Source organism: Haplochromis burtoni, unplaced genomic scaffold (genome assembly GCF_018398535.1).
Source record: "Haplochromis burtoni strain Fernald_Lab_line unplaced genomic scaffold, NCSU_Asbu1 Contig_47, whole genome shotgun sequence".
Taxonomy (NCBI): domain Eukaryota; kingdom Metazoa; phylum Chordata; class Actinopteri; order Cichliformes; family Cichlidae; genus Haplochromis; species Haplochromis burtoni.
Window position 1 is genome coordinate 2,410,620 of NW_024582408.1, and position 12,737 is coordinate 2,423,356.

Genomic DNA, 12,737 nt, shown 5'->3' on the forward strand with positions numbered 1-12,737 from the left:
AACAAACAAACAAACAAACAAACAAAACCAAAACGCTGCTTATGCAATAAATAAATAATTAATCTTCAGATATTTATTCTGTCGGATGTCAAAATTATTATTTTATTCGTAAAAGACATTATGGAGGATCTCCTATGCACAAATAATAGACTACGTCTTTGGATTACATATTAATGTAATTAAATAAAAATCTAAATTGACGGTGTCTTAAAATTTCCACAAAGTAGTACATACAAGTGCAGGAGTTATCTTATAGTATTGAAATCTATTTTTAACCCAGCAAACCTTCAACATCGACAAACGCTCCCTAACTTTATGTTTCATTAACCTTCTAGACGACCTTTAGGAATGCTATCTAAATATTAATAATAATAAGAGTAGTGATTTTTCTTATGGATGTTAATATTATAATACTAGTATAAAACTATACTCTAATGCTAGTAATAATAGTAGTACAGTTATTGCCGCAGTAGATACTAGTATCGTTAGTAAACTCCGTCCAGTGGTCAAGTCTTGGTGTACAAAGCAAGCGCTCATGTAGTGTTGCTCGTAAAGCGCTTGCGTCAAATGGTTTTTTTTTGAAGGCCCGACTAGCCAACGTGCTAATCCAACATTTGGAACGTTAGAGGAATTTTCACAATTACTAACCTTCTGAGAGTATTTTTATTCTTTTAAACACCGCCTGATTAAAGGTATGTATACCTGGGCATGTGTAGATTTATCTTGAACTTTAACTTTGCCCGCTAATAGTTGAGTGTTGTTTGTTAAGTAACGCCAGGTTGCGCTAATATTAGCTTAGCCTAAGTCAATGCCGGGGACACTGGAGCGTGCTCGGTGCTAGCTTTAGCTAACTAAGCTGCTAGTTTTTTGGCCGCATAAACAGTGAACAAATTAACTCGTTGTAACACAATAACAATACGTGGCTCCTGGGACTTTATAATAGTCACCCTACAAACTCCATCCCATTGAGCTAAGCTAAGTTTAAGTATTGTTGCTGCTGGGCAGCAGAAGTCACCGACGGGTACTTCAAATTCATATGACTAGATACCAATAAACATCGCTGTGCTTTCTCACTTATAGTGTTGTTGGGTTAAACTAATCTTTTTACAAGTTTGGCTCTTTGTTCTAATTTACATTGTTTAGAGGACTTGATTTAATTACACATCTGGTGCTGCTGATAACGGGTATCTTGGTTCTTTCTTCAGGTTGGTCCAGTTCACTTCCACAATGTCCTTCCCCCCTCATTTAAATCGGCCGCTGTTGCCACCTCCAGGCATCCCTCCTCAGTACACAGGCTTCCCCCCAGGTAAGCACCCTTCTGTTTGGCGTTCACCTGTTTTGTTTCAGGTTTACCACAATGTCATTATTAAGAGGCATATTCGCAACACCTAAGGTAGTTGAAATTCGCTACATTACTGAAAATATTTGAGAATCGTTTTACTAATCTGCAGTCATAGATCTTAAGTGAAAATGGTGTAATTGCTTGTTGCATGTTTTCTTTGGCTGTTTCAGGAGCCCCTATGATCCCAGTTCACATGGGTATCATGGCCCCCACACCTGCAGTAATGGTTTCTTCAGTACCAGTGCTCAGCAAGCCTGCAGTCCCTAAGAGGGAAACCATTGCTGTGATTGCCAAAGACAGTGATGAGAACAGTGGCCCCACCACAACAGTGTTTGTGGGGAACATATCAGAAAAGGCTTCAGACATGTTGATCAGACAGCTGCTGGCGGTAAGATGGGGAACACCCATTCTATTTGTAGAACTACACCAGCAAAGGCAGACACCCTCTTAAGTTGACAACTTTATTTTTTCTTTGTAATTATATAGAAATGTGGGATTGTTTTGAGCTGGAAGAGAGTACAAGGAGCCTCTGGCAAGCTTCAAGGTAATTTTTATTATGTAGTCAGTATATGGGTATTAAAAGATGAAGAATATCTAGATACATGGCAAACCGTCAATTCAGTCTATAAATAAACATTTGATCATGCCTTTATGTCTATTTATATGTCAATATTTGTTCCAGCTTTTGGTTTCTGTGAGTACAAGGAGCCAGAGTCCACACTGCGAGCCTTGCGCCTGCTTCACGACCTCCAGATTGGAGATAAAAACCTACTTGTGAAAGTTGATGCCAAGACAAAAGCACAGCTGGATGAGTGGAAGGCCAAGAAGAAGACTGCAAATGGGGTATGAATTTTGTAACAGCAATTCAAATAAATGTTTGCAGCAGCTAGAGAAGGTGAAAAATTGCTAAACTTGACTCATTTCATTGACAGGATAAAAAGAGTGAAGATGCAGGAGAGGATGAGGAAGAAGTGTTAGATGAGGAGACAAAGAAGAAAGATCAGATTATCAAGGGCGCCATCGATGGACTGATGCGGGAATATGCTGCGGAACTTAATGCACCTTCACAGGATGATGAGTCCCAGCGACGAAAGAGAAAAAAGGAGAAAAAAGAAGAGGTGCTAACCTTGATTAATTGTTAACTTGTGCTACTGTTTTGTTTACTCCTTAGCTTGAAAGTGAGCATTGTTATTTCAACCTGTCAATGCGTTGTTTTTCCTCAGGATGACATAAACACTATTGACATGGAGGAGGACAAGAGGGACCTGATTTCCAGAGAGATTAGTAAATTTCGTGACACTCACAAGGTAAAGTGGCTTCTTTGATCTTGTAGTTGACATTTCAGGTTTTGGACAGCAGTTCACTCCTAGAGCTTGCACATTTAGTTGACACAGTTTTTTTGTTTTTTTTTTGCCCTAACTCAGTAACATGCATACTCTACTATAGATTGGCGGTCCCTAAAACAACACCACCAAACATATTATTCTGCCCTAAACTATATGAAATGTTTTATTTTCAATGTTTGAACACTACAAGTGGGCAGACAGCTAGTGTATTCTTGTCACCTTTCTCAGGCGTGATTTGACACCTGCCACTATTGCCAAACTATCTAGGTGTGACCATTATAGATCCATATCTTCATTCATCACACAAAAATGCATGGAGACGATGTAAAGTTACTTAAAAGCTAATCTATTCATTAAACCCCACCATTATGATAGTGATCATATGGTGACTAAAGCAAGATGAATCTCAGAGCTTTGGAAAAAGTTGCCAGGATAGGATGTAAGTATCAGCCTTCATTTACTATATACATATACTGGGCGTCCCCCTCTTGAGGACTTGCATTGGGGCAACTGTGCTTGTCAGTTGTGTGTGTGTGTGTGTGTGTGTTGGCCTTGATTTAGCCAACCTTTCCACCACGCAAAGACAGTTTCCCTAGATCATCCTGAATTTATGACAGCATTGGTGCTTCACTCGAAAGCTGATGAGTCAGTGAACCTGTGCGAGTCCTCTGTAAATTATGGTCTGTCATAATGGTGTTCATGTTGAAGCACAAGGACTCAGTAACTACTGCAGTGACTTTGGCTGTAGCCTTATTATTCTAGTGTGGGGTGGGGGCGCCCTCTCCACAGCAGTAAGATGATCTGAAGACTAACAAGGTACGTGCTCTCTGTATGTTTTGTTGTGGAATTTCTTTCTTCTCTCTCTTCCATTTGATAAATATCTTACTCTCTCTGCATTAGTTTTTATTTTTTTATTATGAACGATTAGATTAGTTAGTGAGTTTATTCAATCAACTGTTTAAATTCTAATTTTTATTAAAACAACAAGGACGGTAGCAATCTAGTTGGGTTTTGGATGCATAACTGTGGTTTGCTTGAAGTGTCCTCCAGCTGTAATCGTGATCTTGCCAAAACAGCGTTTAAACAAAGGGAGAAATTTCTGCTGCCTGTTGTGACCTACCATATTTGGGCTGATTGATTTTTAGCCCCAGAGGAAAAAAAGAAATCATACTTAATTCAATATCATTATGATTATTTAATGTGGTTAATCAGTTTTTAGTGAGTGACTTTGCAGGGAGTGAATTTAGGCTTTTTATGGGGAAAGAAAATTAAAGGAAGCGCTTAAATGCTGAAAGTATTTTTGCAAAATGTTTTAATAATACCAGATTTTTCTTTATAATTATAAGTTTGCCTAAATATTACTGCTTATATACACCCATACATGCTTACTGTAAATAAATAAAATTAAATTTATTTTTTACATGGTCGCATGTTTATTTAGCCTTGGCAGACAATGCAGAGGTAAGTAAAAAAAAAAAAAAGAAATGTATTAAAAGAAAGGAAAAAAACACCTAACGTGAAATCATAGATTTGAATTAGAGCTAGGGTATTAAATAATATAAAGACAATTTAACTGGAGCGTTATAGATTTTTAAAATAATTAACATCTATGTTATCTCTGTCATGTCACACGTTTCTTTCTCTTGAGATGCATAACACCCAAGGCTTTTAATTAGTTAGTCATTGTAAAGACCAACTGACTGCATATGACTTGTACAAGAAAACTTTGTAAAGTTATTTTCCATCTAACCTCAAATACAACAGTGCCAATGTAAGAGGAATGCAAAATGATGAACATAGTATTATATTAAGGCTCAGTATATTCAATCATTTGTTTTTAAAAGTCTTATTTTGCATCAGATGCCAGTATAACTGCAAAGGAATTCTGGTTAAAGCCTTGTGTGTGATGTCCATAAAACCAGAGTTTGGTGTGTGTGTGTATGTGTGTGTGTGAATAATCAGTCCTGAAGAGCTCCTGAAGACTTCTGCAGGGGTAAGACCGTTTCTACAATTTCATTTATCTGTTCAGAAATATAACTGATGTTCATAATGTTTATTTTTTTGATTTTAGCAAAAATGCCAAATGCCATGTTACTCATTGAAGGAAAGGCTGTTGTTGTTTGATGACGATGATAATGATGATGCTTAAGCAAGACAGAATCCCATAACATTTTTCCCTTGTATACCGTGTGACCTGCTTTCCTCCCAGGCCTAACTTAAAAGGCTTGTAAGGGCAGCGAAGGGCTGAGTCCATAGTTCAACACCTGTAAGTCACAAACAACTAGTTCAAAAAAAAGACTGATGCCTGTTTTCTGTTTTTGTTTTCCTTGTTCTGAGAGGAGGACTCTTAAGGAGACAAAAAGCATTGTCATTTCCCGCGTTTTCTTTTGTTTTTGTTTGTTTTTGTTTGTTTTTGTTATGAATGCCTCAAGTTGGATATGTTCCACGGGTCTTTAAGGCCATTAAAGTGGTTTCCAGTTCTATTCTTGCTAAGCTGTAGTTTATGCTGCAGGCTTCAAGCAATAAACTTTGTCCTATAGTTTTAGATTAATGTTGAAGCTGTCTCTCTGTGGGGGGAGAGCTTTTTGATTGTTCCTGGTTTTTCATTTAGGATTCTGGCTTCTTATACAAGCTTTGCGCTGATTAGCAAAGAGCATGTTCATCTTTGAAACCAAAACCTGGAAACCACTTGATCTGTGCACAGCTGTGAATTGGTTGCAGGGGCTCCCTGCATCTTGTGTGGCATAAGCTGAACCTGTCTGTATTTTACTCTGCAGAAACTTGAGGAAGAGAAGGATAAACGAGAGAAGGAGCGGCTGGAGTTTGAACGTGAAAGGAGGGAACGGGAAAAAGAGCGAGAGCGGGAAAGAGAGCGGCGGGACCGCGAGAGGGAAAAGGAGCGAGAGCGGGAACGGGAGAGGGAACGAGAACGTGAGAGAGACAGAGATCGAGACCGAGACAAAGACCGTGACCGCAGGACCAGGGAAAGGGAACGAGAGCGAGAACGGGAGAGAGACAGAAGCCGTGACAGGAGTGCCGACCGCAGCCGATCCAGGTGAAGCAAAAAAAACAGAATAATAAGACACATGTTACAATTAAACACATGCAAATGTTTGCAGGTACTTTGCTGGTGACTGAATTCTGACAAGTTTCTGCAAGCTGATTTTCTCAGGATTTAATTGAAACCGCTTGAATTTTAAATTGAAATGTTAAAATTCATATCATCTCATTTTGATGAAACTCCTTAAGACTATGTACCATGCTTGATCAACACCTTAGTACTTGGATTTGCCATGTGTTTCTATATGGTCACAAATAAAAGAAAATGTATCTATGATTTCATTGTTGCAGGGAGGTCAGCCGAGACAGAGACAGAGAAAAGAAGAGAGACCAAGAGGATGAAGAAGAAGCATATGAACGCAGGAAACTGGAGAGGAAACTTCGAGACAAGGAAGCAGCCTATCAAGAGGTGGGACTGGCTGTGCTAAAAATGATAAAAGCCATGCGCTGAAGAGCAATATAAGCTATCCTACTAGCAGTGAGGTCACAGCTTCTATTTCCTACTATACAAACTGTTTGTCTGAGAAAGTCAATACAAGCAGTAAAATTCAATTAAAATGATTCTTTATACGTCAAAAAAAATCCAATAAATCTTCAGCATCATTTCTATTTTTAGCAAAGTAACAGCCCTTGTATTACTCATTTACCTTAGCTAGGGGTAGTTCTTGTGTGATGTTTGCAGCTTGCCTGACAATATATTTGTTGTAGCGGCTGAAAAACTGGGAGCTGAGGGAGAGGAAGAAGGCACGGGATTATGCTAAGGAGGCAGAGAGAGAAGATGAACGCCGACGAGAAATGGTAAGTGGCTTCTGAATGATCACTGGTTATACAGGTTAAGTTCATACTGTATTTATTTAACTAGGGATTTGTATAGCAAAGTAACTTTGGGGTTAACTCTGGGGTTACAGAGTTAAAGTGGTTTATTTATTACCAGACTACATTGATATGTTGCCCTGCAGACTTAACCTGCTCTGGTAAAGGTTAGAATAGAGATAAGAGATGAACACACAGAGCCACAGCCTTCAAACTAATCAGTTTTCTGGAAATGGTATTGCCTTGTTTGGAGAAACCTTTGGACCTCGGGGTGCAGGTAGTTGGAGGCTTTGTATGTTTTTGAGACGGTCTGCACCCTAAGCCTTGTACTCGCCAAACTTAATTTAAGATTTGCAAGAAGACTAAACCTGCTTACTAGTTTGAATTCTTTACTAACAGACCCAATAACACACCCTGTTTACTAGTTTACTAATTGAGACAGGTAGAATTTGTTAGGAGTAATTTTTGTGGAGAAGTTCATTTTTGTCCTTTGTTTTCATTAGATTAAAGAAGGCAAACGGTTAAAAGAGTTTCTTGAAGACTATGATGATGACAGAGATGACCCCAAGTATTACAGGTGAGTGTTAACCCAGGTCATCAAAAACAAATGCACTTATGCAGGATCCTAATTGGCTAATTATAGGTCACTATAAATCCACTCTAAAAAATTTCCTATACATATAATGTTGTTTGCCATACACTGCCGATTTCCTGTTGCCACCAGGCAGCACTATGAATGTAACCTAATATTGACACATACAGTGAAGGAAATGAGCAATCTCAAAATTTTATGGTAGTGGCTGCAAGAGTTTTACATGACATTTCCAGATGGCAATATGTAACCATATTCATAGCCACTAGTCTATGATTATAGTTAAATACTGCCATACCCATGTTCAGAGGCAGACCCTTATCAAACATGAGAAGTTTGGTTAATGAGTGAATTACAGGAAATTAAAATTTCATGGGGAATGATTGAAATTTTCTATGGCAACATAGGGGCGCTCTTCAGTGAAAACTTAAATCCTTTGCAATTTACCTACAAGAGTTTTTATTTATTTAATTTTATTATTTATTTATTTATTTTTGTGTGTGTACCGTGCTGTTTTACGTATGTTTATTAAATGTTATACAGATACACACAACACAGCAGCGGGGCTCCTGTTTTGCAGAACGGTGCTATAGAGTCATTTTGCTTCACCCATGTACGTGGCCCATAACATGTGTATATTATCAGCAGACCTGACACGTGCAAAATTTGATTAGAATCAGGACTTTAAATAAGCCAATTTCTTTTCTTATTATTCTTTTTCTTTTCTTTTTTTTTTTCCTTTTTTTGGGGGGTAAGAAATAAAAAAACAAAACAAAACAGCGCATACACAATAGGGCCTCCTCACTATCAGCAGATCCTGTGTGACCCACATGTGGCTCATGGCAGCGCATGCAGTACTGCAGCCATTGTTCTGAAAGCTGTTATTTTCCGTATGACCCCTAGGGGCAGTGCACTGCAGAAGCGTCTCAGAGACCGAGAGAAGGAGATGGAGGCGGATGAGCGTGACAGGAAGAGGGAGAAGGAGGAGCTGGAAGAGATCAGACAGAGGCTGTTAGACGAGGGACATCCAGACCCAGACGCAGAGCTACGCAGGGTATGCTTGTCTGTAATGTAATATAAATGTGTGTGTTTGCCTGTATCTGTCTGAGCTGAGTGGGGCATGCTGTCTGTTGTCTGTGTGAAGGTCACTTTATCGTCTGAGTCGCTCTGCACATTATGTACGTCTAGCTGTCATTATCTGTTGACCTTCTTTTCTGTAAAATGCTGTGATTGGATGATTATTTTCTGCATATCTGCCTGTTATTGGTCCAGATGGAGGAGGAAGAGGAGGAGCGTCTGAGACAACCTCCCATCGTCCAAGAGCCAGAACCTGAGGAGGAACGTGAGCGCCACAGGGGTTCACGAGATCACCGGGAGCGCCGACAGGAGCAGGAGAGGGCAGATTCACGCTCACGACCCCCCCAGTCCGACAACGAGGTGGAAGAGGGTGAGGAGGAAGATTATGACAACGATGAAGACAACCCAGACGTGAAACCACGCCTAAAGCCCACAATGCGACCAATCACAGCAGCGCCTTCTGTGTCATCAGCCAGTGGAAATGTGACTCCCAATACGCCCGGGGAAGAGTCACCCTGTGGCATCATCATCCCCCATGAAAACTCCCCACCTGAGGCTCTTCCGCAAGAGGAACACCGGCCAAAGATTGGCCTCAGCCTGAAACTGGGTGAGTCTAAAAGATCTTTTACCTCATTACAGGATGAACAGACACACAGCATACCCATGTAAATATGAATTCATTAATCAATTAGTTGATGGGCAAAAAGTAGCAAAATGTTCAATAAGTGATTAAAAAAATTCATAACAAGGAAATAAGTCTTTTGCATTTTTTTAAGTTGCATTCTATAGACAAATAATTGTTTAAAACTGGTTTTAGGGTAAAAAAAGAATAATGGGTGATGTGTTGCTTTTCTTCAGGTTTTGATCTTGTCTGAATGTAGTCAAGGTAATTTGGTACCTGCTACACTGTTTGGTTAGTGTGAATTGGACTGAAGGAAAGGATATTTCTATATTTTAATTTATTTTGAAGCTAAATAACTTCATAGGAACAAATCTATGATACACAGATTCCTACATGGATCAGGCCGTGTTCCAGAAAGCATGTTTAACAAACTCTGACTCCCGTCCACTTCATTGTTTCTGTCACCTCAGTGTCTTCACTTTGAGTGTGTGTTGGTATTTAAAGAAAGCCAACATCAATGGAGCTCAAATACCAATATTCACCATGGCAACAGATAATTAAAGAGCAGAGCCTCAATTTTCATCTAGTGGACTGAGGAATATGAATATGAATCATGAAATTCGTCTGAAAAACAGAGGGGACTTATTTTAATCGGTGTCATCTGCTCAGGCATCATTTATCAAACCTAATTTTCCTTTAATAGATGAAATCTGGCAGAATTCCAGTTTTACATCTGATGTTTTCTTGAATCAAAATTTTAATCTGACAGTAACAAAATGGAAGTTATGACAGTGTTTTTAGTGTTTTTAATCAGCTACATTTTTGCAAGGTAATGTGCCTGAATATGAGCTTTGATATGAACTATATGAATGTCAGGCAGGTGTTTCAATTGTTTCAACATTTTCAGATGCTGTTAAGGGCATTTAAATAACTCTGGGGTTGCAGAGACAGAATTCTTGCTCCTTAACTACAGACAGAACAGTAGTTAAACTCTGTGTCCTTGCCAGGTGCCACGGGAAGCCCCAGTCAACCCAACGCCGGCAAGAGGAAGAAGCTTCCGGTGGACAGCGTGTTTGACAAATTTGATGACGAAGAGGCCGATGAGCAGCCGCGCAAGAGGAAGCTGGTGCCCCTGGATTATGATGACGACAAGAGCCTCGGGGTGGACGGTGCTGGACTTTCCAGCATAAAGGGAGCCAATGCTGAGGAGAAACGCAAACACATCAAGAGCCTGATCGAAAAGATTCCCACCGCAAAGCCCGAGCTCTTCTCGTACCCACTGGACTGGTCCATGGTTGACACGGTGAGGAGAAGAGGGACAATTTGTGGCATCTCACTGAGTGTGTCTTATTTTTAATTCATTTATAATTAAGCAAGTTAGAAAAGAAAACCTGTGCTAAGAATATTTTACTCGCAGGATTTAAATGATCAAGGAGGGTCAATTCACAACCTTATTTTCTGCTTATTGCTAAAAAATAATATAGAAACGGTGAATATTTCTCTTTGTCATCCCTTTTCCTACAGACGTTAATGGAACGGCGTGTTCGTCCCTGGATCAATAAAAAGATCATTGAGTACATCGGAGAGGAAGAGCCAACGTTAGTGGACTTTGTCTGCTCCAAGGTAATAGACATGTCACTAGTTGACATCTGTCTTAGAGAAAGTGGAACGATTAAAATGTAAACTTTCTGATATTTTCCTCTGTGTACTTTCAGGTGATGGCCCACAGTACACCGCAGACTATCTTGGACGATGTTGCCATGGTGAGCAAAGACACAGTTTATAGATGCTTGTTTATGTGGTTTCTCTGTGATTGTATTTCTTGCCAGGATGCAGGTTTTTTTTTTATTTTTTTTTTTTATTATAAACCTCCTTACTAACCTTCTCAATCAAATTATACCAAAATACACTTCATTAGGTACACCTGTTCAGCTGCTTAATGTCAATATCTAGTTAACCAATCACATTGCAGCATCTCAATGCATTTAGGTATGTAGACCTGATCAAGACAGCCTGCTGAAATTTAAACTGAGCATCAAAATGGGGAAGGAAGGTGATTTAAATGGCTTTGGACATAGCATAGTTTTTGGTGCCACAAGCATGGTCTAAATATTTCAGAAACTGCTGATCTGCTGGGATTTTCCCATATAACCACCTCTAATGTTTGAAAAAGAGAAAATATTCAGTGAGTGACAGTTCTCTGGGTTCAAAAGCGTTGTCAGAGGAAAATGGCCAGGCTGCTCGAGCTGATATGAAGGCCACAGTAATTCAAGTTTCCCACTTGTTACAAATAAAGTATGCAGAAGAGTATCTATGACTACAACGTGTCAGACCGTGAAGCTGAATGGGCAAAAGCAGCAGAAGACCACTCCTGTCAGCTGAGAACAGGAAACAGAGGCTTGGATCACACACAGTCTCATTAAAATCAGACAACAGAAGATTGAAAAGTATTGAGTGATCTACTGAATCTTGAGTTCTGCTGCAGCAGTCATATGGTAGGATCAGAATCCTACCTTATATCAACAGTTTAGCTTGATGGTGGTTGCGTTATAGTGTATGGGGATATTTTCTAAACCCATTTTAGATCCCTTAGTACCAACTGAGCATCACCTAAACTACGCAGCCTACCTGTGCATTTCTGCTGACCATGCGTGTACAGTGTACTCGCCTTCTGATTCCAGGAGGATGTGTCACAAAGCTCGTATCATTTTAAACTGGCTTTTTGAACATAATCGTGAGTTCGCTGTACACAAATGGGCCTCCAGTCACCTGATATCAAACTAAGAAAGCACCCTTTGAGATGTGAAAAAGTGCAAGATTCACATCATATCAGCAAAAATCTCAGAGCAATGGTTCTAGCGCCTTTAGTAAATCAGGGACATCAAGAATTAAGGCAATTCTGGAGGCAAAAGAGTGCAACAGGTATTAGCACGGTGTACCTAATGAACTGAAGAGTATGTTAGTTCCATCTGATTTAAGATGTGTGGGGGGAGATTTATGAGGGGAGATTTCAGGCGCACCTCTTATCGATCAAGGTGAGTGCCAGATAAAAATGTAACCCTTTAAGGCAACTGAAATTGTAACATTTGACTAAGAGTTCAAGATCTTTAGAGAAACTGGCCTTGAAATGTTTTAATGTCTCTCATTCGATGGCACAAGTAGAGCCATGTCAAATGAGATGTATTTTAATTAGCAGTTCATGGTCAGTATTTTAACATATTCACCTTTTCCACATACACGTCATGAGTTTAGGTTAGTCCTCTAAGTTTCTTTCGATATCTAACTTTCCTTTTGTTCCGGGTCAGGTTCTTGATGAAGAAGCTGAGGTCTTCATAGTGAAGATGTGGCGGTTGCTCATTTATGAAACTGAAGCAAAGAAGATTGGGCTGGTAAAATAATCGTTGGCCGAATGAAGATGAATTCCTCTTCTCCTTTACCTTCATTGTGTATAATACTGTAGCGAATTTATGTCACCCCAGAAGACGTGACTGACCATACCAGTACAGACTGTAACTGCAGATTCTGCTCATTCTCACATTTGCACAAGTTGTTAGCTCTCCTTTTTTTTTTTTTTTCCCCTCCTTCTGTTTAAACATACTCAGGCTGCATCCACCTCCTCCACTCTGCAGGTGCTGATTGTGTCTATGTGCTTTTGTGTATATACAGTTTGTCATTATTTGGTTATGAAGAAGCTACAGCTCTGGCCACCCAGGGTCACTGTGTTGGAGATGAGACCCTTTAGTCGCATACTTTTTTTTTTTATATACATGCCAACACACACCGAGTGAGAACAGTTTGCAGGTTTGCTACAAACAGTTCACCATTTCTCAAACTATTCTTTTGAGTTGTGAAATTGGGCTTACAGTTGAATGTGGGTTGGTTAAG

At 39.6% G+C, this 12,737-nt stretch overlaps 1 protein-coding gene across 1 annotated transcript; it reads left to right on the forward strand.

Moving 5' to 3' along the window:
* The first annotated feature begins 547 nt into the window (after positions 1-547).
* rbm25b (RNA binding motif protein 25b) lies at positions 548-12,427 on the forward strand. Its single transcript, XM_014333343.2, has 17 exons — positions 548-692; positions 1,206-1,306; positions 1,513-1,730; positions 1,829-1,886; positions 2,025-2,185; positions 2,275-2,460; positions 2,566-2,649; positions 5,466-5,743; positions 6,040-6,157; positions 6,457-6,546; positions 7,065-7,138; positions 8,057-8,207; positions 8,426-8,837; positions 9,860-10,155; positions 10,377-10,475; positions 10,568-10,615; positions 12,158-12,427. Exons 2-17 carry the CDS (start codon positions 1,228-1,230, stop codon positions 12,248-12,250), a joined length of 2,445 nt encoding a protein of 814 aa, XP_014188829.1. The 5' UTR covers positions 548-692; positions 1,206-1,227; the 3' UTR covers positions 12,251-12,427.
* The last annotated feature ends 310 nt before the right edge of the window (positions 12,428-12,737 follow it).